The sequence below is a fragment of the Planococcus citri genome, chromosome 4 (assembly GCF_950023065.1).
Source record: "Planococcus citri chromosome 4, ihPlaCitr1.1, whole genome shotgun sequence".
Classification (NCBI taxonomy): Eukaryota; Metazoa; Arthropoda; class Insecta; order Hemiptera; family Pseudococcidae; genus Planococcus; species Planococcus citri.
Genome location: NC_088680.1, coordinates 23,390,505 through 23,416,968, shown reverse-complemented (window position 1 = coordinate 23,416,968; position 26,464 = coordinate 23,390,505). Strand labels below are relative to the sequence as shown.

Sequence of the window (26,464 nt, the reverse complement as noted above, 5' to 3'; positions counted from 1 at the left end):
AAATTGTGATTTTGTTTTAGAATTTTTGCAAAATTTATTTCAAAAAATGTATCAGTGGGTTTTTTGGAATTAGATCGTCAAAAATTATTAATTATTGAAGAACCCTAAAGAATCTTCGAAGCATTAATTTTGTTCAAAAATTGAAAAAACCACGCGAAAGTGGAATAAATGATGATAAAAATTTTTTAAGTATTGTAAAAATCATTATATTTTGTTGAATTTTCGAAAAATTGTTAAAATGATTGAAATAAAATAAGTTATGAGTGAAATACGAATTTTTTGATAGAATTTATTGGAAACTTGAAAATTTCAAACTTTCGATAATTTTTAGATAATTTTATTCATTTTTTTGCACTTTCGTCTCGTTCAACTCGCATGAATTTAATGCCTTTTTCTGGTATTTTATGCAAGTTTATCAATTTTTGGGTACTTTTATGTAAATTTTTATTGATTTTTTTTTTACTTTTATTCATTTGCAAATGATTTTTATGCCCTTTTCTAATACTTTGTAAAATTTTATAATATTTTCTGTCGTAATTTATGTTTTTCAAGTTATTTTTACGATTTTCATTTACTTTTTCTTCATTTTTATAACTTTTAATGTTTTGTAATTTTTTTCCAATTTTCAATATTTTTATTATCGATTTTCATTGATCATTATTTCTTTATTATTTTTAAAAAATTTATATAAAAACATTATTTTTTCTAGTTTGAAAAATATAAAAATTGAGGATTTCCTGGACTTCTTATGATTGCCCCTTCGATACTTGAGTTACTCTAAATCTGTACGTGTGTGCCAGAAAAATAGTGGGTTGAAATGAGTAGTTTAGGCAGGTACTGAATGTGAATGCTGAATACGGTTTGATTAAATAATTTCATTTTTCGCCAGATTTTATAGTGCATCTTGCGATTACTGAAATTTTTTGAAGATGAATTACCTAAGGTAATATAAAATGGTGTGAATATTCTCCCTGTGGTTTGAATGAATGAATAATTCATTTCGTGGAAAAATATCTGTAAAAATGAAAAATATATCATTTCTGAAAATATATTTTAAAAGTAAGCGTGATGTTTACAAAAAGAAAAAAGAAGAAAAAATAATAAAATAAATTGAATATGGTATCTATTTAAACAGAAAAAAGTACACTGTTTTAGTGCAAATAGGTAATGCTTAGTTTACCTAGTCTTATTTTCGGATAAAATTTCAGGTAATGTACGCCAAAAAAAATTGATCAACTACCTATATAAACTGTATTGAACTAGGTGTCTATCTACTGAAGGAGAAAAAAAAGGCAATTGACATAGATAAATAAAAATAATTAATATGTAGAATTTGATTTCGATTATCACAAACATTATTTTAAAAAAGAAGAAAAAAATATTGGCAAGAAAAGAATAGTACAAACATAACACGAGGATAAAAGAAAATGAACTTCGGTAACATTTTGTCGAGTATTAATAAATAATAGCATGTTTTGATTTTTTATAATTCGAGATTCCTGAGAATTGTTAATTTTGATTCAAGAAGCCTCGTACATCTCTGATGGAAAATTTTCAGGCTGTGGTATTCAGATCGAACATGTAATTGACAGCGTTGTTGAGGAATCCGACGACTAACCAGATGAGCCATCCGAAGAATAAGGTTTTTACAAGAATATCAAGACAATACATTCTGCAAAAAAGAAAATCATCGTTTTGGATAGGTACTTTATATTCGCTTTGATTTTGCGAGAGTAAAAAAGGGCTTACACTTTCATATGCCTCCTGGCTGCTGGTATCGTTTCAGGGGGTTCTTTCAGGATGTAATTTCTAGCAGCCATTACGCAGCTTTTGAAGTACTCTCTGATATCCATATCTTCTCCGTCGATTTTGTAATCACGCCTTTCCCTCTTATTCATTACTTTTCTTATATAATGCACGTGCTCGTTTCGGAATTCCCATTGGTTATTGGCGTAGTACTCGAAGACTTCGAAACCTTTGTTGATTTTGTCTTGGACGCGACATAATCTGTAATTTTTTTGATAAAAGCAAAGTCAAAGTGAAGTAGTGTATTGGCTTTTTGGGCGAGATATGTATTGTGAAGAAAATTTTTCTTACACTGGTTTATTTCCGGAACAGAAAATGAAGAAATCTAGAACGTAAGCTGGTATCATGTGGAATAAGATGACGCAGATTTGATGCAGAAGCTTATTCTTCTTCATACTACCGCCTGGATACCAAACGACTCCGTTTAATGGCAATTCATTTGTGACTATGCTTTTACCGATATCGATCACTTCTTGCCAGCTGACTTGCCATTCTTGACTCGAAGTCAGATGGAAGATATTTCTGGTGCGGTCTCTGATGAGAAAATATTTGTGGGTGATTAAAGTGGCATAATAGGGAAGGTCCAGCGGAAGTATTTTTTCAAATTCCAATCAATTAAGTTCATGGAAATTAAGAAATTTGGGAGGAACTTTGTAAATTTTTGAATAGTAGAGAGCTTTTTCTTTCTCTTCTTGAAATTTTTGAACTATTTTGAGTACCTTAGGTTCTGTTCAAGAGAACATTTTTTAGAGTTTTGCAGTAATTCTATCTCACTTGGAAAATTTTAATTTTTTTTTTTTCAAGGAAAAAAGCTTACCTGAAGTGATTAAAAACTTAAAAAATTGATACAAAAAATTCGGTGCTGGACACAGGGTGATCAAAAACTCACAAAACGAAAATTTTTTGTTTTACTTTTTTTCATATGTATTTTTCTAACAAAGGAGGTATCCCAATTGACTGAAAAATTTTTGAACTAGACAAATCTAAATGGAAAGAGCATGCACCACCAATCACAGATGCTATAGAACATTTTTTGATTTTTGATGAATTTTTCAAAAGTTAGAAAGCCAAAAATTGGAGGAAAAATTCTTAATTCACCAATTTGACCCACAAAGCTGAAATTTAGCATGTGCCCTATTTTCGACGCCCCCCCCCCCCCCCGCAAATCGATTGGAAACAATTTTTAACCGTTTTGAGAAGTTCTGGAGCATCCAGAAGATCTTTGAAAATTGAAATATTAATAATATTTTATCCAATGAAGTTCAAAAAGCCAATGATTGAAACTGGTTTCAAGCTGTTCTGGAGTCTCCAGCTATGTTTTGAAAATTTCAGATTTTTAAAAACTTGATTTTTTTTATTGTTAGCTCTAATTGGATTTTCAAAAATTCTGCAAAAATTTAAAAATGCATTTTATCTCTTGAAATGTTGGCTGGTGATGTACTTTTGCATGCTCTTTCGATTCAACTTTGTCCACTTTGAAAATTTTTCTGTCGTTTGGGATAAGTAAGTATGTAACTACACCTTCTTTGTTAAGAAATCTGATCGTTTTTGAGAGGTTTATTTGATCATTGCCTCAACGTCCCTTCTCCAAGATTCGACTCAAGTAATCAAAATAAGATCTTGGCGGAAAAAAATGAAAGTAAAGTAACCACTACTTTTTGCTCTTCGTTTTTTCTATCGTAAAAATTAAAAGCTCATTATTACCAATAAGTCCTAAATTACTGAACCAGTTTCGTTTGAAGAATTTAATATTTTTTATTTCATCCATTAATAAGTAGGTAGGTATACGTAATGCAATTTGAAGTGATTCATACTAGCCATGTTTTTTAAACCGGTTTAGCAGTCTGCAACCAGTATTTGATAAATTTATTAAAAATGCAGATACGGAAAAAAATGATCAGAAAGATGTTCACATTTTTTAAGGAAATGAAGAGTGTAGGGTTATTAAACTTTTTAATTTAGTAATTCCTTCTACTGATGAGTGAGGTAGCTTTTCGAAGTAGTCATTGGACAAAATATGATTTACAAGAAATGCTGCAGAATTTTTGTTTTGCAATTTTTCTGTGTTTTTATTTAGAATCAGTCATTTCGAAAACCCCATAAATCACCATTTAAGGGGTTTTTATGTTTTTCACTGATTCTGATAGTGCTTTGCGAGCTCTATCGGATAAAGTTGGAAGGTAGCTCAAAAATGCATATTTCAGCGTTTGTCATTTCGAAAAACCCCTAAATCCTGCATTTACAGGGTTTTTGAAATCATTTTTTTATAACACAAACAAAGAACATTAATTTCATGAACATCAACGTAATTCAATTTTTTAATTTATGCCGCGAAATGGATAACATTTTTGTTGCTTCTTTATTACATTACATTAATTGAGTCGTAGATTGCAGGTATAACTTCAATAAATGAATGAAAATCCATACTCAATCATTTTGGGTATTGTAGTTACTGGATTTTCTAGGATTACGTGTCACTTTTCAGGTTTTAAAAAAAAGTCATTTCGAAAACCCCATAACTCCACATATTTCACAATGGAATTGCTCGCAGCCTACAGAACTTCAAGTTCTGGTAAAGGTACAGAAATATTTGTAATCATAAGACCTATCGATTACTGCACAAGTTTACTGTTATACCATGAAAATAAAGCGCACAAACAGTTTTTTTCATTTCCTGAAAAATTTTAAAAAGGTTCAGAATGGGGTTTTCGAAATGACTGATTCATTTTTAAAAAAATAGTCAGTGATTGGTTAAGAAATAAGAATCACTGGACCAGTTTCAAAAATCCCTCTCGAAGAAATGCATGTGAGTGTTAGTCCCTAACATCATTTTTTGTTGAGAGTGGAGATAGATCAAAATCTGGATGTAGAAATGTTAAAAGTGCTTGAATATACCTACTGGTGAGGAATTCAACTTTGGTGAAAGGCTGATTGAGCACTAAATTGTGAAGTAGCCAATTTTTTCGAAAATTGTGAAATTCAGGAAGTGTTTCCAAATGTAGGATTGGATTTAGAAAAAAGTTATGTATGGTTGATTTTTTTCTAGCAAAAATGACGTACTTATTATCAACGTAATTCCAGGTACCAATGATTAATCCATTGACGGCAATATCGACTGGCAGGTAATCAGCGTATCCTTCATTGTTACAATACATGGTTCTAATGACACCTTTTCCAGCCCCAATGAGGAGACCAGTAGGTCCGTTGATATTATCAGTCCATCCAGGAAGGGGTTCCAACCAAACGGGAATTACTGCACAAACGCCATCATTTAAGTATTCAGCATGCTTATTTTTTTGGATGAAGATGATGATCTAGGGCAAACACTTACCGACTGAAGGTCGAGCAATCGAGGCTGGAAATCCAGCGCGTATTTGCTCGACTACTAAATGCTCGGATAAACATTTGGTATAAGCGTACGTATTAGGAAACGTTCCCAGTACTCTGAAATCAAAAAAGAAATAATCGAGTGTGAGTGAAATTTCGAGCCAGAGTGTGCGAAAATCTCGGACAAAATAGATCGAGGATGAGGTTACTTTTTGGAAATTAATTCTACTAAATCGTTGTCTAATATTTCCATGGCTCGTATAATCTTATGAGGATCGGCTGGCGGAGGATAGGCTTCTTCATGGAGCACTTTTTCATTTAAATGACAATACGCCGTCGATACGTATAAGAAGTACTGTAATCAATAATCATAGATTTCAACGAGACGTGTAGGTACCTAACGTGTGTAATATTGCATCATTATACATGAAGTAAACAAGTCTCCCAGGTGCTACTGCGTTGTAAGCATGGTAACATTCCGCACAAGGTACGAGACTATGTGTGTAAGTAAGCTGCACACTGCACACTTCACTTGTATGTACTTAATACATAGATAGATAGGTAAACTTTCTCTTGAAAAATTCTAGTCGTACGAACCTCTAAAGTCTTGATTTTCTTGGCAAATTCCAAAGCGTATCTGGTGCCTCTGGTGTTGAGCAGGACAGCTGATTTCAGAGGCTCGTCAAAACGTATGGTGGCGGCGCAATGGTAAAATATTTCCACGTTTTCGTGTAGCAATTTGCTGTCTTCTTCGGATATGCCGAGATTTGGTAACATAACGTCGCCCGGTATTACGATTACTTTTTTGATTATGTCAGCTCCGTGGGTTTGTTTTAGCAGATCGAACAACTGTGGAAGAAGAAAATTAGGATGGGTTTAATTTTCGTTTAGAGGTGTAAAGTTGATTTAGGAGGGTTTATGGGTTTTGGAAACTTTTTGCTAGTAGGTGTTAAAAATCTATTTTTGAGTAGGTATGATAAAAAAATTGAAATCTATCGTGATGAGCTGACGAACAGTTTATGAATTATTAATTTTTTAAGCAAATCTGCGACGGTGAAAAATTAGTGGGTAAGTCTATAAGTACTGGTGTCATTGAAAAGTCATTTTGGGATGTGTCTGTTGGAGTTCAGCCGCAAAATCTGCATGAGTCAGGTGAATTTTATGGTAACTAAATGAGGTCAAATGAATGTGAAGGAAATTTCAGACCACTATGAGTTAGGATCTGCTGCTCAAAAATTTTTAAAAATATTTAAGCCGTATAATAAGATTTTTTCTATTTTTTTCAGCTCTTTTAAAAATTGAAATAGTTGAAAACTCAAAAAAACTGCATTCAGTGATTCCAAAAAATGAACGAATGCAGTTTTTTTTTTTAGTTTTTTTGGTTCTTGTACTTTTTTGAGAAAAGTGTGACAACTTGAGGGGCTGGGTGGTGAGAATTGATTCTGATAATGCAAAGGGAGTAATACATATTTCGATCAATATTTTTTTAATTGTAAATGTTGTACTGTGTCTCTGGTCAGTAAACATGGAGACAGATAAGAGAAAGGTATTGGAAAAATGGACCATAAAAATTTATTTGATGGACTTCGCACTCTGTATATTTTTACTAAATTTCGTTGTTGAATGTCAGCTTTCATTGGAACCATTTTTCTCTTTTAAATGTCTAAAATTGTTGAAAAGTTTCGCTTTTTTCCTCAGGAAATTACCCAAAATAAAATTCTCGTGTTTTTTTTATACCTACCCAAATAAAAAGTTTAAAAAAGTCTCGCTTTTTCGACAAAAATTGCGAAAAAGTATCATTTTTTGCCAACAAGTGCCATAAAGCCATACTTTTTGTTGAAATTGTAAAAGTTTTACTTTTTGACAAAAATTCTTGCTTTTCCGCAAACTTGTTGAGTAGTCCGTGGTATCTAACAGATAAGTAGTGAAAGTAGTGATTCTAAAAATGAGCTATGAAAGTAGTGAAAAAGTAGTGAATTTAGTCAAAAAGATGGGGAAAAAATAAAAAAATTCAAACGCGTAACAAAAACCTTCAAATTATTGAAAAAAATGCCATTTTTGATGAAATTGAAAAATACTACTTTGTATACAAATTTTCTCTCAGTTTCAATTTTTTTGCAAAATTTGCTGTGAAAAAATTGATTTTGTTGATTTTTTGTGTGTGTGTGGGAGAGGAGGGGGGGGGGGGGGTGGTCGACTGAAGAACTTTATGAAAACTTGGTTGAAAAAAGCAGTGAAAAGTAGTAATTTTTTCAAAAAGAATTCCGTTAGATATCTACCATAAGTATCAGTTTTTAGTCAAGAATTTTCCAAAAATTTCACTTTTTTGCCAATAATTTTCAAAAAACCTTGCTTTTGGCTGAAATTGTCAGTGTTTATTCTTGGCAAAAATTGTCAAAAATGGCCCGATTTTTCCAAAATTGATAAAATTTTCGTTTTTTTCTAAAAAATTGTCTCAAAGTCTCGGTTTTTGCAAAAAAAAATTTTTGGCAGAAATTGAAAAAATTCTCGTTTTGTTGCAAAAATTATCGAATAGTTGCAAAAAAGTCCAACTTTAAAAAATTAAAAATGATACAAATGTTCTGTTTTATTTGTCCATTTTTTTTACGTAAGTAAATTGAAACTTTTTGGTCCAGTTTTGTCACTTTTTTGGTTACTTTGTTGAACCTTTTTGGTTTTCAAAGTTCAACCCTAAGATCCTCATTTCAGAGGTTTATGCCATGCCCATCTCAAGTTGCATAAAATGGCATTTTATTTTTTTTATTGTCTCTTCCCTAAAAAAGATAATTGATTATGCAGAAAATAATTTTTGTTTTTATTTATTTTTTGATATTTGGTTTTATCTGACAAGTTAATAGATCGAGCATCGTGTTGAAATTCAGATTCAAATGTGATGAACGGTGGAGCAGAATGAGGTTTGCTTTTTTCCAAAATTGCTGAGAGGAGAGAGAGCAAAAATTGTGTTTTCAAATGATTTTTAAAAAATTAAAATTTGGTAGGTAGATGAATTTCATGGATTCTAATCCGAAAATTTGCATTCAGTAGGTACGTGCCGACTTCAGATAATATTGCATAATTATTTGAGAATCACTGGAAAGCGAAAAAAAATGCACTATAAAATCAAAATCTTTTGTGTTCTGTTTAAAATTTTTTAAATTTTCGAAATTCAAATTCAACTAAGTTTGGGGCAAAGAAAATGAAAATGGAATTTCATACTTTCGAGTCGTCTTATTGGGAAATAATAAAAAGTAGAAATTGTTCAATGTTGATCCAAATCAAACTTTGTCTACGTAATTAAGGAGGATGTGGTGGGAGGGGAGGTGTTGTAACTGCATTCGCAAATATTTAAATTGTTTAAAGGATGTCTGGAGTTCGAAAATTTGAATTTCTGATTATGGTTTCTGACTCAATTTTTTCAAAGCGAGTAAAAAGGACCTTTTAAAAATTAGCCATGTCTACAGAATTGAAGAAATTTATTGAAATTTTATCAACTTCTTGCTTTCAGATCTTCCAATTTCAAAGATAGATAATTTCACAAAATTAAATTTCCTAATTATAATGGAAAATTTGTGCTGGAACTCGCCTTCAAAGTTGAGAAAATTTCAACTTGAAAAATTTGGAAAAAAGTGCTTTTAAAAATTTTTTTTGCTTGTATAATTTTCTTAGTTTTGGTAAGAAAATAAGAAATTTCATATTTTGCAAATTTGAGCAGTTGTCCAAAATAAATACATTTTTGCACACTTTTACTGTTTTCCAAACCATAAAAGCTCATCTTCTTCTATCCTAGTCCAATTAGCACATTCTCAAAATTTAGATTTCTATTTTTTAGCCCTCTTTTCATTCAATATTTTCAAAATTTCGAGTGAGTATCTTTTCTACAAATGTTGGGAGGTTTATGAAGATTTTAAAATGTCATGTGTCCTTCCTCCCATCTCATGTAGGTGTACCTATTGGGAATAAAATGAATTTCCGCTCATCAATCACGTCTCTCCTCGTAGCCGAAAATGATCCACTACATGGTTTTCGTGTCTAATGTCATATCCAATGACTTCGTGATTAATGCATTATTTGAAGTGTCTCGTCGAAGGTTTAACCGCAAAACGTCCTTAAAAAGATCGAACATCGAGTATAAGAAGGTACTTAGACTTACCGGCGAGTTGAAAAGTTCATGGATTCGTTGATGGGACGATTTGCCTTTTTTCATTCGCAACAAAAGGTAGATAGTTTTCACTTGCGGGCACTTGCGAAGAATCTTTTCCATCAATACTCTGCCCAAGAATCCGGATCCACCGGTCATAAAAACTGTCCGCCCGATAAAGGTGTCCGAAATACGATCCGGCAAATTATCGATATCGTCGTCCGAACTCATCTTTGATTTATTGTCTGGCAGCGTGCGAGTGAACGGAAAAACTTTCACAAATTGTTAAAATTCTGCGAATGAGAACAAAAAAAAAAAACAGAAAAAATTCGTGAATTCGAGTCAATTATGTAATAACACTAAAAAAAAAAAGTAATGGCTAGATCGCGACCGCGTGGTTTTTCGGCTAGCTAAAATAGGTACAATATACGAGCGAAGTGTTTTTTACAGTTGTTACGTTGGCCACAATATTTGCAGTGCAGAACTTTCTAATTGTTTTTTTAAATATTTACCGAACGTGTTACAATTATTTTAACGTATTCGAATGGATTTTTTTTCTACTTTTATATGTTTACTTCGGTGTGTGTGTGTTCGCTAACACGCTATTAAGTTTGCATGATTATTACAACGACATAAACGCGTAGGTAATTAGATAGAAACTAACTTTGTAACGAACGAAACACCATAGAAGAAAGTGTTGAACGAGACGCTTCTGCTAATTGGAATTCTCGACGGTGGCTCGACAAAAACGTTGTAAAAAAGTGTACTTTCTATGACAAACAGATATATGAAAAAAGATTGGCTGAATGTCTCAGTTGTGGAACTTGAGACTGAAATTGACTCGAAGATGGTTTCAAATCGTGATAATTATTTTTTGGGAAATTTTCTCGGCTCGGGTAGAAAATCCCCTCATAATCGAAGCGTATAGAAGGTTGAAAAACTTGAGACTGTGTCTCGCGATGAATATGTAAATAGGTCATTATATATATCTGCCGAAAAATGTATACTTATTACTCCTCACGTATGAGTAAGTACGAGTAACCAAGGTTACCGTTTGATCTCGAAGAAAAATTTGGCATTGAAATGGATGTAGAATTGTTTTTCGTGATGCTGATGTGAGAAATTAGTCGACACGAAGGTGGAAAAATTACTTGTGCGGGACCATGGGCATCGTCTCTCGTCCAAATATACCCGAAAAAATAAACATGGAAATTAAAATTCAACCAGGGTGCTATTTTTCTTTATGGACTGCGGAATGAGTTAATTCTTCGGAGATAATTGAGATAAAGTGATGATAATGGTAGGTGGGATTTTGAAAAATTGACTCGTATGTTACGAAAGTCGAAAATAGTAAAAAAAAATCATGTTCCATTTATCATAACGAGTAGTCGAGTAACCAAGAAGATGCAAACGACGTACGAGTAGATGGCACGATTACTCAACATATCGAATAATTTCGCTGTTCGGTTCCTTATGCTATGCCAACTCGACGACGACGAGGAAACCGATACACCTATAAAGTTATGTTAACCTTAACCTACCTCAAGACCTACTTAGCTCCGAACCTTTCTCATCGCATACTCGTATATGTAAATAAATTCAGCGAGCGTAAAGTTTTGAAATTTATTCGAAAGCAATTGGGCAAAAATTTTTTCATAAAATTTCGCCAATTTTAAAACGACGATTACGTGATTAGATAGCGATCAATTTGCTTTGCCTAAAAAGAAAGAACCACAAAGAGTCGACTATATAGGTATAGGTTGTAAGTGAATAGTTTATTCGCCAGATAATTATTACTCTTCGAACCACGATATCTTTCCGGTTTTTATCCTCCGAATGCACGTATTATTTGTTTCGGGTGGTAATCTTATGAACTGGTTTGGCTTCCGTCAGTCGACCGACCATTTGCTTTCATAAATCGTATCAAAATTCTGACGGATGGCAAATCAGAAATCCTAAGGCCGTTACAGTGTCGTAACTCGCGGTATAATGCGATTCCCAATTTTTTTTTCATTTTTTTTTTTTTTTTTTTCATCTATCGCTATATTAGTTCATATATTATGTGTGTACCTACTTTGCAACCTACTACAAAGTCGAAGAATCATCGAATTACGTAACCGCAGTGTATTCTTCGAATTTAACACAATCGTGGTTTTCTTCGATACGTGTTCGAAAATATGTCGGTTTGGTATTTGACGAGATTTAATAGATGCAGAATGCAGATGGTGAAACAGGGGAGGGGAGAATTTTGCGAATTTTTGTTCATTTTTTTGCAACAACGTTTGTTACGTAATTGAAATTTCGACTTGGTCAGTAGGTATATGAAGCTCGAAGGTGAGAATGTCGCATGCCGAGGCGTTCCACCGTTCCCTAGTAATGGCCTCAAGATGTACGAGTAAATTCCTCCTATTTCACACCTGAGGATTTTTTTTTTTTTGAGTGAAGAGTGGTAATTTTTTAATGAGTGGTTACCTACTTTGTAATGATATAATTATGTCTTCTTCTTGATATATCGGGCTCATCAGGGTCGTATCCAGGCTATTTTTAAAAGGAGAATTGACCTAATTTTTTCTGTTGGTCCAGGTCTAGAGAATCCAAAACGAGAAAGATTTGTTTCTCGAAGATTTTAAAAATATCAAAGTGCATAATACTTGAAGCGTTTGCAATTTCATCATTCATTTTGTCAGGGTTGTCATTTTTCAAAAAGACTGTTTTTTTGTGCTATGAGACTTGAAACGCATAATTATTGGTGGAATATTTATGAAGGAGCGGTAGAGGGGAACTCTGAACCCCGTTTACCAAAATCAAAAAAAAAATCTGTAATTTTTGAAGCAAAAACGGGACATTTGAAGTAATTCGGACCTCCACGTTCCCCAGAGCGCGCTAGCGTCGCGGTACGTGATTGGCTAGTGATATTCTGTGCCTTAGATGCCTTTGTTGTTTACTTTTCAAAACGAGACTTTTCTTATCACGAAATTGGCGTTTTAAAATTCGATGTTATGTTTCCATTTATTCCCATTAAATAGAACTAAATTTATGTGTAGCGAGTTGTTTTGCGATCGTGCTATCAAGTGAATGTTGTGGTGAATTGAAATAACACTTCAAAACAACTTTAAATTCATTTAATCGTGCAACTTCATTTCATCGTTCTAAGCTCACTAAAATACTATTACTCGAGGTAATATTCATTATTCACAACGTATCATGATATTAGAAGTCATATACTCGTATTAAACATTAAAAACACCATGAAAGTTATGAAATTATCGAAATATCATTGAAAATTCAAATTCAAATTCTTTATTTGAGATGCATGCGGCAGCATTGCTGCCATTTGATAGGTGAAGTTTACCCATTTGACCCCTATTTTTACGTATCTGTTGATAAAGTTGAAAAAAAATCTTTCATTCGATGAAATGAACTCCTCACAAAAAAATCAGAATTCGAAAAAATTCTATTTTCAATTCCAAACATCAAAAAAAGTTTAAATTTATTCAGTTGTCTTATTTTGACCTCTTTCTGACGTATTTCATGAAAAAGTTGATGAAAATTACACTCATAACAAAAAAATAAAAATTCGTTCATTTTTTGAATCTTTTTGAATTTTGATTTTTCTGTGAGGAGTTCATTTCATCGAATGAAAGGGGTTTTTTCAACTTTCTTAACAGATACGTAAAAATAGGGGTCAAATGGCTAAACTTCACCTATCAAAACTTTTTTTCATGTTTGAAATAAAAAAATCGCATTTTTTCGCAAACTTTGAATTTTTTTAAATCAACTTTGCAACACGGTACCATCCCAATTTTTTAATATGTTGTTCAGCATGAAAAGTTGTCCATAATATATTTTTTTTGAGAATTTTTGAGAGTCGGAACGATATGAAAACTACGTATCAAAACTTTTTGAGCTAATTTTTTGTACGAAAAAAACTGGCAACACTGATTTTTACGATATCACCAAAAAGCCTTTCAAAACTCTTAACTATGAGAAAATGTTCCATTTTGGAAAGTATCGCGGTTATCGAGTAATCCAATGCTGAAATGGATGATATTTTAGGTTCACTAAAAACTTTGACTCCCCCTGGCAGCCTTTAAAAATGGGCTGGAGAGCTGCGATCTGTGCCATTGGTCATCCCTTCGGAAGGTCTTTCCACAGGAAAAATTTCAAAAAAATCATCGAACCCCCCCAACCACTTCTTGGTCTAATTGACGTGGAATGACCCTATGAGTTTTTCCTGGCATCGTCAGATTTTTCCCTTCTGGAGCTGCATTCAGCTCTCTCCATTTTTGGTGAGCTGAATTTTTCGATTTTCGTGATGCCTTTCAAAATTTATCTTTGAGGAAAAAATGTTGAAATAAGATTCAATTTTGGTGAAAAAATTTGCATCTAGTATCGACTTCTAAATCAAATTAATTCAGTCTCTGTATGTACACCTACATATCTTTGTAAAATAATGTCTTATCGAAAGCTTGGTGTAGGTCTGCTTAAAATCAACTAATAATGGTTAACCAGTACTAAATTGATTAGTATCGTTTTCAATTTCAGATTTTTCATCTAGCCTTGTCTGCAAACGATGGCAACTATTAACAACCCTGCCAATCCAAATGAGAATCGATTGGTTTTTTACTCGAGCCCTGGCACCTTGCAAGAGTTAGCTTGCGTCGTAGCATCAGCTTCATTTTACTGTCATCAAAAGAAAAAATCCGATCGTAACAGGTCGTTTTTTCTGGACTACTCCGAAATTGCTTCGTTACCTTCAATTCTCCAACAAATGATCAAAGAATGTATCCCAGTGGTACAGAATTCGCTTAGGAAATGGAGTTACTTTCACAATATGTATATTTTTTCGCATCGCCATGAAGACAAGAAATTGGTTATCGATTTTGTGAATTTCATGTCATGGCAGGCTGATGGAACAATCAACTTTGAAGCAACGGCTGTGAAATTGATCGAGTGTGATATGTTAAATCAGATGGAAAAGTATCGATTAGCGTGTATTTATTGTTTGGTCAACGATGTCAGAAAATTATGGCCGATGGAGACAGATGCCGATCATCCGCTGATTGAGTATTGGAATTCTCGTATGAGTGGCGATGAGCAGTTCACATTTCAGGTGCATGAGGAGTGCAGCTGTGTCGAGGCTTTATTGTTGAAAGACAACTGTGCTTACACTCGGTCAACGTTTGAGTATCTTTGGGGATTTTCGACTGACGATGAACAAGTACAGAAGCTTATGAATGTCGAAAGTTGGACCTGCGGACAGTGGTCGCTGAAATATGCACTGCTTGAATTGAATGAAAGTCAACTGAAGCGTGTGGTGATTTCAAGTGCTGGAAGAATTATCTGCTCAATGTTAGACTGTTTGAATGATATTGTAATTCAATTTTGGAGACAGGTGAAAAACATGGTCACAAATCTACATTTCTACAAAATAATCCATGATTTTTTGTGGTGGAGTCATCGTGCTCTTCAATGTCATTTTGGAGGGTACAATGTGGCTTCTGCAGGTTATTATTTAGCTTTTGAGATGTGGATCAGTGCGCCAACCGCGCTTAAAAATTATATACTGGATAATCATTTGCAAAAAATACTAGAACTTTTGTTCCGTTTCATCGAGCTTGAGAGGTACCAGCGTTCAATCCAAGATGTGGGATTTTTGATCGAGATGTTGTCGTCAACGAGTCAGGCCAACAGGGACACATTTTGGAATAAAAAGTGGAAATTTATCCTCCGTGTAATGGCTCCTAAGTGTACGCAGCAGATCATGAAACTGTGCTTAGCCTCATCCTCATTTGAAACATCCTACGTTATTAGTTTCTCCCAAATTGAAAAATACTGTTTACATATGGTGGAAGTTGGGAATTACGGTGATCTGAGCAAATTTCTTCAGTTATGTTCCGATGATCCGGTTGTTGTTTTCACTCACAGAATAAGCATCTTGAAATCGAAAGAACTGCTCAAGTCTTTTCTCGGTTATAACTTTCTTTCAAAATTTGATTCTTTTGAAACATTTCTGAAGGAGACCTTTCCTGGTATAGATCAATTAAACGAGTTTAAAAGAAACTTGATCTTAGGGAAAGAATCGATGGCGTATTTTCGGAGCTTGATACAAAGCTGTCGTGTCGAAGAGTTTGTCTGGTTTGTTGACCATGCAATGTCCTCAATGCCAGAGTTATCCTTGGCTAAAAGCAGATTCTTGAAGTTGAGTCGTGATTTCCTAATTTTGGGTGAGTTGGAATCTGTGTCGAAGGATGATTGGAACAATTTCATTAAATGGTGTCTGGATAACGATGATTCGGCTGTGGAGAATTTCAAGCTGTCGTTACCCATTGAGCAGATTTTCGTCGCTTTTTTTGAGAAGTGTACAGCAAGTGCGAACCAATTGGAAAGTTTTGCAAACCCGTTTGAAAGGATGAAAATACTGGAATGGATTTTCCCTACAAAAAAAGCTTTACAGAATTTTAAGCTTGGTAAACTTGGTGCTTATAAAGATATCCCACAGATCAGATCGGTACTCGAATCGAATAATGAGATACTGATCGATATGGTTTTGATGTGGTTTTTTAACGAGGATAACAATCGCGTGAAAAAGTTCAAAATTTCTTTGAATCGTGTCAAGATTCTAAAAGGGAAACAAAGATCTGAAGTGGGAAGTTTGAATATTGATTTGTGCCCTTTGAGACAGCATAAAGGAAAGCATCGATCCCAAGAAGAGGCTTCTGAACAGTCTTTGTATCGGATGAAGTTGAGGAAACGAAAGAAGTAATCCCAGACGGACATTACTGATGTTTCTTCTTGTGGTGCAAAGTTTTGGAAACAGTAAACCGCCTTCAAATAATGCCAACTTTTCCAGGAATAATCTTATTTTTTTAGTGTGCGTAGCACACTATTAGTTTCGGTCTGAAAGTGGAAAAATTCTTTGGAACGAATGTTCTCTAAGATGGATGGACCGATTTTTTTGAAATTTTTGTAGGTAGGTGTGGTTTAATGTGAGGCATGGAACGCCGTAATTATAATTGCAATTACTCAATTAGCTTCTTGAGTAATTGCAATTAATTACGAAAATTTGTACCAAAAAAAGAATAAAAAGGGGAAAAGGGCCATATCAAAAGGAACGCCGACAAAAGCAAAGCCGACCTCAGTTAAATTTCGAAATTTATGTAACGCCACAGGGGTTCTAAAATCTTTTCTATTGTTCAATTTTTGAATTTATTTTTCAAAATTGAACAAAGGAAAAGATTTTATCAAAAGTGAAGCCGACCCCCTGTGGTGTTATATTTATCAAAAGGGAAGACAAAATCCGTTTTAAAATGTAACACCGCAGGTGTCCTAAAATATTCTTATCTACAGTGTTATCTTTCCCTTTGTTCAATTTAAAACATTTCTCTATTGTTCAATTTATTACAAAAATTTGTACCAAAAAAAGAATAAAAAGGCGAAAAGGGCCATATCAAAAGGAACGCCGAGACCTCAGTTAAATTTTGAAATTTATGTAACGCCACAGGGGTTCTAAAATCTTTTCTATTGTTTAATTTTCGAATTTATTTTTCAAAATTGAACAAAGGAAAAGATTTTATCAAAAGTGAAGCCGACCCCCTGTGGGCTGCCATGCAATTGCGCCAAATATACCCTGAATTGCGCCGAGTAAAAAAAATAAGCATACCAGCAATTGCGCCACATAAAGAAATGTGTTCATGGGGAATTGCGCCAATCAAAAGAACGAATCTTCCCGACCCTTTGCTCAAATTACGGACTGTCAGAATCGTAATTTTGGTGTAGTTGAAAAATTCGTTCTTATAATTAGGTGTAGACGTAGGTATAGGGGCATGTGGTACTGAGTAAAAAAAGAAATAAGTTTTCAACAATTACATTGTTTTTCACTTCTTTAAACACGAATTTTTGAACACTTTTGACCTCGTTTCGCTCAGACTAATTCCAATTCCTACCTCTTTCCCAAACTAAAAAATTTCATATTCAAAACTTCCATAAATTCAAAAGGGAAAATTGCAATTTTTTAATAAGCTTTAATGTGAGTGAGTATCATATATCAATTGGTAAAATTATGCTTTCACCTCCTACTTCATTTTAGCAAATGCATCATTTTATCCGACAAAATTGACATTTTTTCCTCACACCGATCGGAAAATTTTCAGTCACTCTCCCCGTCACTTCACCCTCCCCCACCCCTCCGAAAAAACCTCTAATTTTGTTCCTGTTCGTTGGACTTACTTTTTACGACATTGGAGTGGATGAATAGATAACTTATGCGACTGAACGATTCATTCATATCTTGTTCGTTTCGCATTTTCTTAACTCGGCGCAATTGCCAGTATACTTTTTTGAACACCCGGCGCAATTCCGGGTATGCGATTTTAGTTATTTGGCGCAATTGCAGGGCTCCCCCCCTGTGGTGTTATATTTATCAAAAGGGAAGCCGAAATCCGTTTTAAAATGTAACACCGCAGGTGTCCTAAAATATTCTTATCTACAGTGTTATCTTTCCCTTTGTTCAATTTAAAACATTTCTCTATTGTTCAATTTTGAGAAAGGTTTTTAGAACACCTGCAGGTGTTTCATTTACACACATTCAGTACCTAGACACCGCAAGCAGGTGGTTACCCTTTCGGAATCAAAACCCACCAGTCATTTGTGATTTTGCTGTGCTCCCAAGAGGTTCTCTCAGTACCGTAGCGCTTTTGGAGTCGCATATGCTTTCAACTCGGGAGCTTTCAGAATAGCATAGTGTACTTATTCGGAATCGCTTTGTGCTTTTTATTTCAAAATGACGTTGTGTTTTTTTTCAAATTCGCGTTCTTTTTTTTCAAAATCGCATTGTGCTTTTTTTCAAAGTTGTGTTGTGCTTTTTTTTCAAATTCGCGATGTGCTTTTTTTCAAATTCGCATTCTTTTTTTTCAAAATCGCGTTGTGCTTTTTTTCAAATTCATGTTGTGCTTTTTTTTCTAAATCGTGTTGTGATTTTTTTCAAATTCGCGTTGTGCTTTTTTTCCAAATTCGCGATGTCCTTTTTTTTCAAATTCGCGTTGTGCTTTTTTTTGAAACCGAGTTGTGCTTTTTTTTCTAAATCTCGTGGTGCATTTTTTCAAATTCATATTGTGCTTTTTTTTCAAAATCGCGTTGTGCTTTTTTTTCAAATTCGCGTTGTGATTTTTTTCAAATTCGCGTTGTGCTTTTTTTCAAAATCGCTTGTGGTTTTTTTTCAAATTTGCGTTGTGCTTTTTTTTCAAATTCGCGTTGTGTTTTTTTTTCAAATTCGCGTTGTGTTTTTTTTTCTAAATCGTGTTGTGATTATTTTCAAATTCGCGTTGTGCCTTTTTTTCAAAATCGCTTGTGGTTTTTTTTCAAATTTGCGTTGTGGTGCTTTTTTTTCAAATTTGCGTTGTGCTTTTTTTTTGTAACCGAGTTGTGCTTTTTTTCAAATTCGCGTTGTGCTTTTTTTTCAAAATCGTGTGATGCTTTTTTTTGAATTTGCGTTGTGCTTTTTTTTCAAATTTGTGTTGTGCTTTTTTTCATATTTGGGTTGTGTTTTTTTTCAAATTCGCGATGTGCTTTTTTTCAAATTTGCGTTGTGCTTTTTTTTCAAAATCGCGTTGTGCTTTCTTTTCAAATTCGCATTGTGCTTTTTTTTCAAATTCGCGTTGTGCTTTTTTTTCAAATTTGTGTAGTGCTTTTTTTCATATTTGCCTTGTTTTTTTTCAAATTCGCGATGTGCTTTTTTTTCAAATTCGCGTTGTGCTTTTTTTTCAAAATCGCGTTGTGCTTTCTTTTCAAATTCGCGTTGTGCTTTTTTTTCAAATTCGCAATGTGCTTTTTTTCAAATTCGGGTTGTGCTTTTTTTTTGAAACTCAGTTGTTCTTTTTTTTCAAAGTCGCGTTGTGCTTTTTTATGCTTTTTTTCCGAAATCGTGTTGTGCTTTTTTTTTACTGAAATCGCGTTGTGCTTTTTTTTTGTAATCCCGTTGTGCTTTTTTTTCTAAATCGCGTTGTGCTTTATTTTGCTTTTTTACCGAAATGGCGTTGTGCTTTTTTTTTGTAATCGCGTTGTGCTTTTTTTTCTAAATCGCGTTGTGCTTTATTTTGCTTTTTTACCGAACTGGCGTTGTGCTTTTTTCCCCAAAATCGCGTTGTGCTTTATTTTGTTATTTTTCGAAATCGCATTTTGCTCTTTTTCTTGAAATCATGTTGTGCTTTTTTTTTCGAAATCGCGTTTTCCTTTTTTTGACTTTTTTCAGAAATCGCGTTGTGCTATTATTGACTTTTTTTCTGAAATCGCGTTGTGCTTTTTTTTTTTACTGAAATCGCGTTGTGCTTTTTTTCTGTAGTCACGTTGTGCTTTTTTTTCGAAATCGCGTTGTGCTTTATTTTGCTTTTTTTTTGATATCGCGTTGTGCTTTTTTCCCCAAAATCTTGTTGTGCTTTATTTTGCTTTTTTCGAAATCACATAGTGTTTTTTTTCGAAATCGCGTTGTGCTTTTTTTTGATGTCGCGTTGTGCTTTTCTCCGAAATCGCGTTGTGCTTTTTTTCAAATTCACATTGTGCTTTTTTTTCCAAATTTGCGTTCTTTTTTTTTTGAAATCGCGTTTTAATTTCGAATTTGCGCTGTGCTTTTTTTCAAATTCGCGATGTGCTTTTTTTTCCAAAATTGTGTTGTGCTTATTTTTTCGAATTACGTTTTTATTTTCAAAATTGTTTTTTTTTTAATTTGCGCTGTGTTCTTTTTTAAAAAATCTTATTGTGCTTCTTTTTTCAAAATCGTGTTGTGCTTTGTTTGGAAGTTGTGTTTTTTTTAAAATTGCATTGTGCTTTCAAAATCAAAATTGTGTTCTGCTTTTGAAATCCCAATTGCGTTTTTTCAAAACCGCGTTGTGCTTTGTTTTTCAAATTCGCGTTGTGCTTTCTAAATCAAAATTGCGTTGCTCTTTTCGAAATTGGGTTTTACTTTTGTAACAAAATAAGCGAAGCACACTGTTGCAGCTGCGCTTAGCGCAGCTGTCTAGTTTTGTTATTATTAGATATTTATTATTATTGTTTATGTAAGGCGAATCTCGAATTGTTTAAATTATTGACACTTTCTTTGGATTTTTTTTCGAAATTATTTGAAAATTTTTTTATGTAATTGATAGTTTTGTTATTGTACTCGTATATCTCACGCGTAAGGTTTTTTTTGTTCTCTTTGAGCTGAAGATAATTTACGCTTATGTGTTTTTGTGTAAGGTTTACAATTTACATGTACATAATTATGTATTGCTCGAAATAATAAACTGTAAACTAGTTTGGCACTCTTTACTTCATAAGTGATGGAATGGATTTTAAAGTACATTTTTTGAATCTATTTGAAACAAATATATTGTATATGTATACCTATTGCTGGTGACTTATTTTTCAAGAGCTGGCGTGCAAAAGTCATAAATCTTTCCTGGAGTTTTTTATCGGATTTTTATTGGCTCATAAATCTGTTTTCATATTAATTCTTCATCACACTTCTACATATGGATATTTTATTCGTGAGAAAATTCTCTTCTTTCATAGGATGTTGAACAACAATGTGGCAGGAAATTTATTCAGGGAAAATAAGTCAGACACACGATATTTCCAAATTGCAAATCCCGAAAAAATCTCAATGAGGAGCTCGAAGCTAGGGCAAGCCAAAGAAAATTAAATTATTAGGGTTGAAATAGGAACTATATGCATTAATTTTATTGTCAGCTCTATTCAATGTTATTCGCTTTATTCCCCCCCCCCCTCAACCAGCTGTATTCTGTATTTGTCCGCTCAAAATAAAAATTTTCAAATTTTTACTACTTGCATTTTTTTTCAATTTTCTAAAAGCAGATCTCATTAGATTGTAGAAGCCTTCTCAATTGAAAATTGAATTTTGTCAATTTTTTCAACTGAAATATTGATTTTGCTGAATGCTTGACAAGGTAGTAAGGAGAAGGAAGATATGAGGTATCTACGTACGATTTGATTTTTCTGAACGTTTTGAGAGTCCTTCCATCTACTATCAAATGCCAGGCAGGAGAGGTCATTTGATTTAGTTTGTTGAATAATTTTTTGAGCTCTGCCCTAAATTTGGAATCTGTTTTAATGTCGATTAGAAATTTTGGAAAAATGACTCTTTTATTTAGGAAATTTCAGTAAATAAACCAAAATGTAGGTAGAAAAAATTACCTTTAGAATTGTATTTCCAGACCTATCTTGTTTAGTTTATTTTTCAAGTTGTCTTTTCAAATAGAATTCCAGGAAAAAAATTCCAGAAATTACATTTTGAAAGGCTTTTACTTTTCTTTTTATAAAAAAATTTTCTTCAATTCTCATCATCTGAAAATTTTAGTGGATGTCTGATAGTATTTGTTTTTGGATCATTTTTTTTTTGGGTGGGGCAATTTTGAAAAATAAAATTGATGCGGATTGGCATCAAATTTTGTCAATTTCGAGAAAAGTGATGGGGAATTTTCAAATTTTGAAAGAATTGGTAAGAACTTCTTCCTATTGCAACTACCTGTTTTATTACCAAAATGAAAATCATTTTTGTGGATTCCTTTCAGAAGAACCAAGAATAGAACATTGCTTTTCGAGGTTCGACTATTTTTTGGCTCACTTATACTCGTAACATCTTTTTTCCTCCTCTACCTACTTCCTTGGATGGATCGTATTCGACATTTTTTGGGAAAGTTGGAGACAGATTTAAAAAACGTTTTGAGGCGATGTCAAAAAAAAACTTGGGATTTTAACTTGAACACTTGTTTTTCCATCAAAAACCAAAATTTTCAGTTTTTATGGAAAATCAAAAAAAAAAAATACTTTGAAAATTGGATAACAATTTGTTTTGTATTAATTTAGAAGAAAGAGATAAGGATTTAATCCATGAGAGAGTGAAAAAAATTATAAAAACTTTCAAATTGATAAATTTTGATACCACCAGACAAGTTTTTTTATGGAACGTTTCTGTTAATTTTCTTTAAAATTTTCAAAATTTTGGACCCAAATGCAAAAGTGGAGGCTTAGGAACGTTTTTGTTAATTTTTTTTGAAATTTTCAAAATTTTGGACCCAGATGCAAAAGTGAAGGCTTAAGAACGTTTTTGTTAATTTTCTTTGACATTTTCAAAATTTTGGATCCAGCTGCAAAAATGGAGGTTTGGCAACGTTTCTGTCAATTTTCATTGAAATGTTCAAAATTTTGGATCCAGATGCAAAAATGGAGGTTAGGGAACGTCTCTGTTAATTTTCGTTGAAATTTTCGAAATTTTGCGCCCAGATGCAAGAATGGAGATTCGAGTCAAGAAACTCCAAATTTTTCCCACGGTCGTTTGGCATTGTTCCACAATTTATTCTGAAATCTCCCCTTCAAATTTCCAGAGCGAGAGTCCAATGCGACAGAACCCCCCTCCCCCTTCCTTCGTTCAAAAATTTGGGATATCAGCAGGGTTTCGATAATTTTTCATAATTGAGTTTGTTCTGGATTCGATTTGTTCGAACTCTTCAGTTTTTGTAACAAGTGTCTTGCCGAAGTAATGAAATGAAAAATTAAGGGGGGGGGGGGGAATAGATAATCAAAAAAATAAGACCATCTTCGCGCTTGGCTCGCAGTTCTCCAATTTTTGAAATTATTTTTTCACTCAAATTCGCTCATTTCCTCAGTTAATGGATTTTTCAAAAACGTAGATATGTGGTATGAGATTTGTTGACCTAGTGCCAAGTATTCTCCTTTATTCGTATAAATAAACTAAATCGGATTGAACTCGCGACTGCGAATAAATTATCATAAATTACAATTCGATAAACATAAATATATTCTAAAGAAACAACCATTGACCTGGTCATTGTCTTTCGAGAATGAGAAATATGCTGACAGCTTGAAAAAAGACCAGTTATTTACATTCATCGAACTATCAGTCTACTATTGATGACGGGATGGAGGATTAAGGCAGCTGAAAATATCAAATTTCACTCTTTTCATGTTTTCGAGATGAATCCCCCCTCCTCCAATTCAAATTTCGGTCCATCGAATATCATTTGGCATCTGTAGAAGATACTCTACTTGTAACTCTCGATCCAAAAAGGTAATCGGACATCTTCACTACCATCGTCAGAGTCAAATGTCACTTAGAATTAATAAATTTCCAACTATCACGTCGGTCGTTGCACAAAATATAAGCGACGTAATTCTTAATAAAACATAAGAATGACATTCCATTAGAATTTCATAACCGGAATCTTTTCACTGCATGTACCTAGACGTGCACTTCCCATGTTGTTTAATTAACAAGCCATGTGCGGCAATTAGGCCACGCAAAGACATAGAAGATACGTAGGCAAAGGTATGTGTATTAGATTTCCTCTTATACGAATCTACGTCTAAGACGATGACGACGCTGGCGACGACGTCGTGAAAAGAAAGCACGAAATAAACAAACTTCGCGAATCCATGGAAACGTGTTTTAAAAAAAAGGGATTCGACTAGGTTTTAGTACAAATCAGTGATGATGGATTTCCCATTTTGTGTGTTTTTCTCGAACTGGTCAATGAATGATTATCCAAGTTATATATAGGGAGGTAATCGATGTTGCCAAGTTATCCAGGAAGTGTTGGGTGTTTTTGAGCTGGAAGCTCTACTATATCGCGTCGTCAACGTGTATAAAATATCACTCTTATTATACTAAAAACTAATATTTAGTAAATGAAAAAACAAAACAAACGTTTCGTACTTACGTGATATTAATGAAAAAAAAATTAATTCGTTGACTTCATAGTATTTGCGATTTATTTAACGATAAATACGAGTAGGATACTTGTTATTAAAACTTTCTCTGTATAAAATGGCAACACGAATCCACACTATGAACAATTTTCACTCACATATTACAACAACTTCACTCCATAATTAGAAAAATTAAAAGAAAAAATGTTTAAAAAATTTTTGAAAAATGAAAAAAAAATCATGTAAATGAATAACACTTACTATGCTGCAAAGACACAATGTAAGATCACCGAGATTAAGCACTAGTGATAAGAGAACATTTCCACAATGGTTTTATATGGAGGAGCACAAACGAAGAACTAAACCGCAAACCGAGATGGTGCGAATTAATTCAAAATTAATAACAAATATTCGCGACAAGAGCGAATTACAAATTGAACGACGGTTACAGATGAGAGCGTAAGACACTGAAGACTGAAGACAATCACACAAAAGTGTTTAATCCGTCGTTGGAAGGTCTTTGAAATTTAGTTTGTCGGCGTGCTCCGCCACTACCATAACCTCTTTCCGCATAGGAATATAAAAAACTACTACGCCGTAGTAAAAGGGAAAGTTATTGCCCATTACCAGTTAAAACGTCCATAGATATTTGGACGTTGAGAAAGAGAAAGCTACCGCCGTACTTGGAATGAGAGCATGAGATCACAAACCGGCCGAGCATTAAAGAATTACAAGAACTTAACAAGTGCAAAGCTAACTTATCCTACTAGGTACCTACTCTTCGAGTCAGCGGTTTTTGCTGATTTTAAACTCCATCAGTGATCGTAGTACGCGTCATTGGCGAGACATTCTGTAATCGATTGTCTTTGCCAGTAGATAGTTCAGTGGCAAACTGTAAGTAAGCGGCAAATTATGATAAAGCTTTCAAATTTGGTATGATGAACAAGGACACCAAAAGAAAATTTTTAAGCCAGGGAGGCAATCGCCAAGTCCCATAGGAAGGGAATGGGAGTGATTTGGGGGAGGGTTCAATCCCCCATTTTTCCAAATGGGGCTAACGGGGCGATATTGGTGTCAATTCCACATGATTGAACCCTGCTGAGTTCGAAAATACCATTACTTTCAAAATCTGAGGAAGAGGCATGCCTCAAATTTGAGATTTTCTGAGTGAAGTTTTTGCATTTTTTTCAAAAATACCCCGAAATTACAGTTTTTCAACACTAGACGACACGCTGACCTTCCATCGACATTTTCAATGGTCATTTTCGGATTCTACAGGTCAATTGCAATGCGAATCGACCATTAATACTTTCGCATACCTCTACCCTGGGTGTACAGAGGGGTCTAAAAGGGTTAAAAATTGACGTTTTTTTGTCATTTTCTTGCAAAAATCGGGGGGGGGGGGGTTTGAACTGTGCACCGGATACAATTAGCCGGAGAAGGTTCTAATGTCGATTTTCGAATACTACAAAGCAAATTCCATCGAATAAGACTCGGAGGCACTTTTACACCCCTCCTAGGAGGTAGTAGAGGGGGTCAAATTTGACCCTTATCTTACTTATGTCGAACCAAATTTTAGAATAAGAAAATATGTAATCAACGTAAGTGTACATTTTCTTACTACCGAGATAGTGATGTTTGTATCAATTTTTTTTGTATCGTCAACCCCAAATTTGCGAAAAAATTTCCATTTCAAGGGGTAGGGGGGGTGAGACCATATAGGGGAGTAGGTATATTTTTCACAAAAAATCGACATGTATATCGAAATGTAGGTTTTCACGGATGCTGACTTCAGAAATGCTATGAGTTTTTCATTTTGGTCGAAGCTAAGGGGGTGATACTGCGTTCAAGGGGTGGGGAATGCAATTTTTCACCAAAGTAGGTTTTCAAGGATACTGATTTCAGAAATTCTATCGATTTTTCATTCGGGTCGAACCCAAAGGGGTGATACAGCATTCGAGAGGTAAGGGATGAAATTTTTCACAGAAAATCGACATGTATATCAAAATGTAGGTTTTCAGGAATGCTGATTTCAGAAATTCTATCAATTTTTCATTTGGGCCGAAGCCAAGGGGATAACGCAATACGAGCTGAGAAAAGAAAGCTCGTGCTACTCGTACAATTTTTGACCAAATTAGAATTGCTTTTTTACTTCATTGGGAGTTATAAAAATATTTTTTCAACTTTTTCCTCAGTCAGCTTTCTCAACCTCATTTTCACATTCTTGTAATAGGTCTCAGCGTACATTTACATGAAGATAGTGTCTTTGGAATGAAAAAATGAGATATAGAAAGGCTTGTTAAACTACTTAACATGATTTTGGAATAGTAAAATCAAATTCAAAATGGACAAATTTTTTATGCCACAATTTTCATTCTAAAAAATCTCCAGCCAGTAACTAGCCGTTCACATAAATACATATCACGAATAATCGGAAATATTTGAACAAAATAATGTCGAATTATTTATTGA

At 33.8% G+C, this 26,464-nt stretch overlaps 1 protein-coding gene across 2 annotated transcripts; it reads right to left on the bottom strand.

Moving 5' to 3' along the window:
* Nucleotides 1-1,034: 1,034 nt before the first annotated feature.
* LOC135842563 (putative fatty acyl-CoA reductase CG5065) lies at nucleotides 1,035-24,565 on the bottom strand. 2 transcript variants are annotated; one of them, XM_065360083.1, is made up of 10 exons: nucleotides 24,254-24,565; nucleotides 24,004-24,129; nucleotides 9,284-9,564; nucleotides 5,731-5,982; nucleotides 5,343-5,488; nucleotides 5,138-5,250; nucleotides 4,867-5,059; nucleotides 2,098-2,340; nucleotides 1,750-2,007; nucleotides 1,035-1,672 (listed from the first exon to the last, which is right to left on the bottom strand). In XM_065360083.1, exons 3-10 carry the CDS (start codon nucleotides 9,500-9,502, stop codon nucleotides 1,555-1,557), a joined length of 1,542 nt encoding a protein of 513 aa, XP_065216155.1. In that variant the 5' UTR covers nucleotides 9,503-9,564; nucleotides 24,004-24,129; nucleotides 24,254-24,565; the 3' UTR covers nucleotides 1,035-1,554. The 2 variants fall into 2 exon arrangements, with proteins under 2 accessions (XP_065216155.1, XP_065216154.1); XM_065360082.1 differs by lacking the exon at nucleotides 24,004-24,129.
* Nucleotides 24,566-26,464: the final 1,899 nt, after the last annotated feature.

What these genes read in the sequence shown, in the direction of transcription:
- LOC135842563 (XM_065360083.1), bottom strand. Translation starts at nt 9,502, where the DNA reads ATGAGTTCGGACGACGATATCGATAATTTGCCGGATCGTATTTCGGAC. An exon ending in AGAAAATCAAGACTTTAGAG is followed by an intron (nt 5,489 to 5,730) that starts GTTCGTACGACT and finishes TATTGATTACAG; the next exon opens with TACTTCTTATACGTATCGAC. An exon ending in TGTTCCGGAAATAAACCAGT is followed by an intron (nt 2,008 to 2,097) that starts GTAAGAAAAATT and finishes AAAAAATTACAG; the next exon opens with ATTATGTCGCGTCCAAGACA.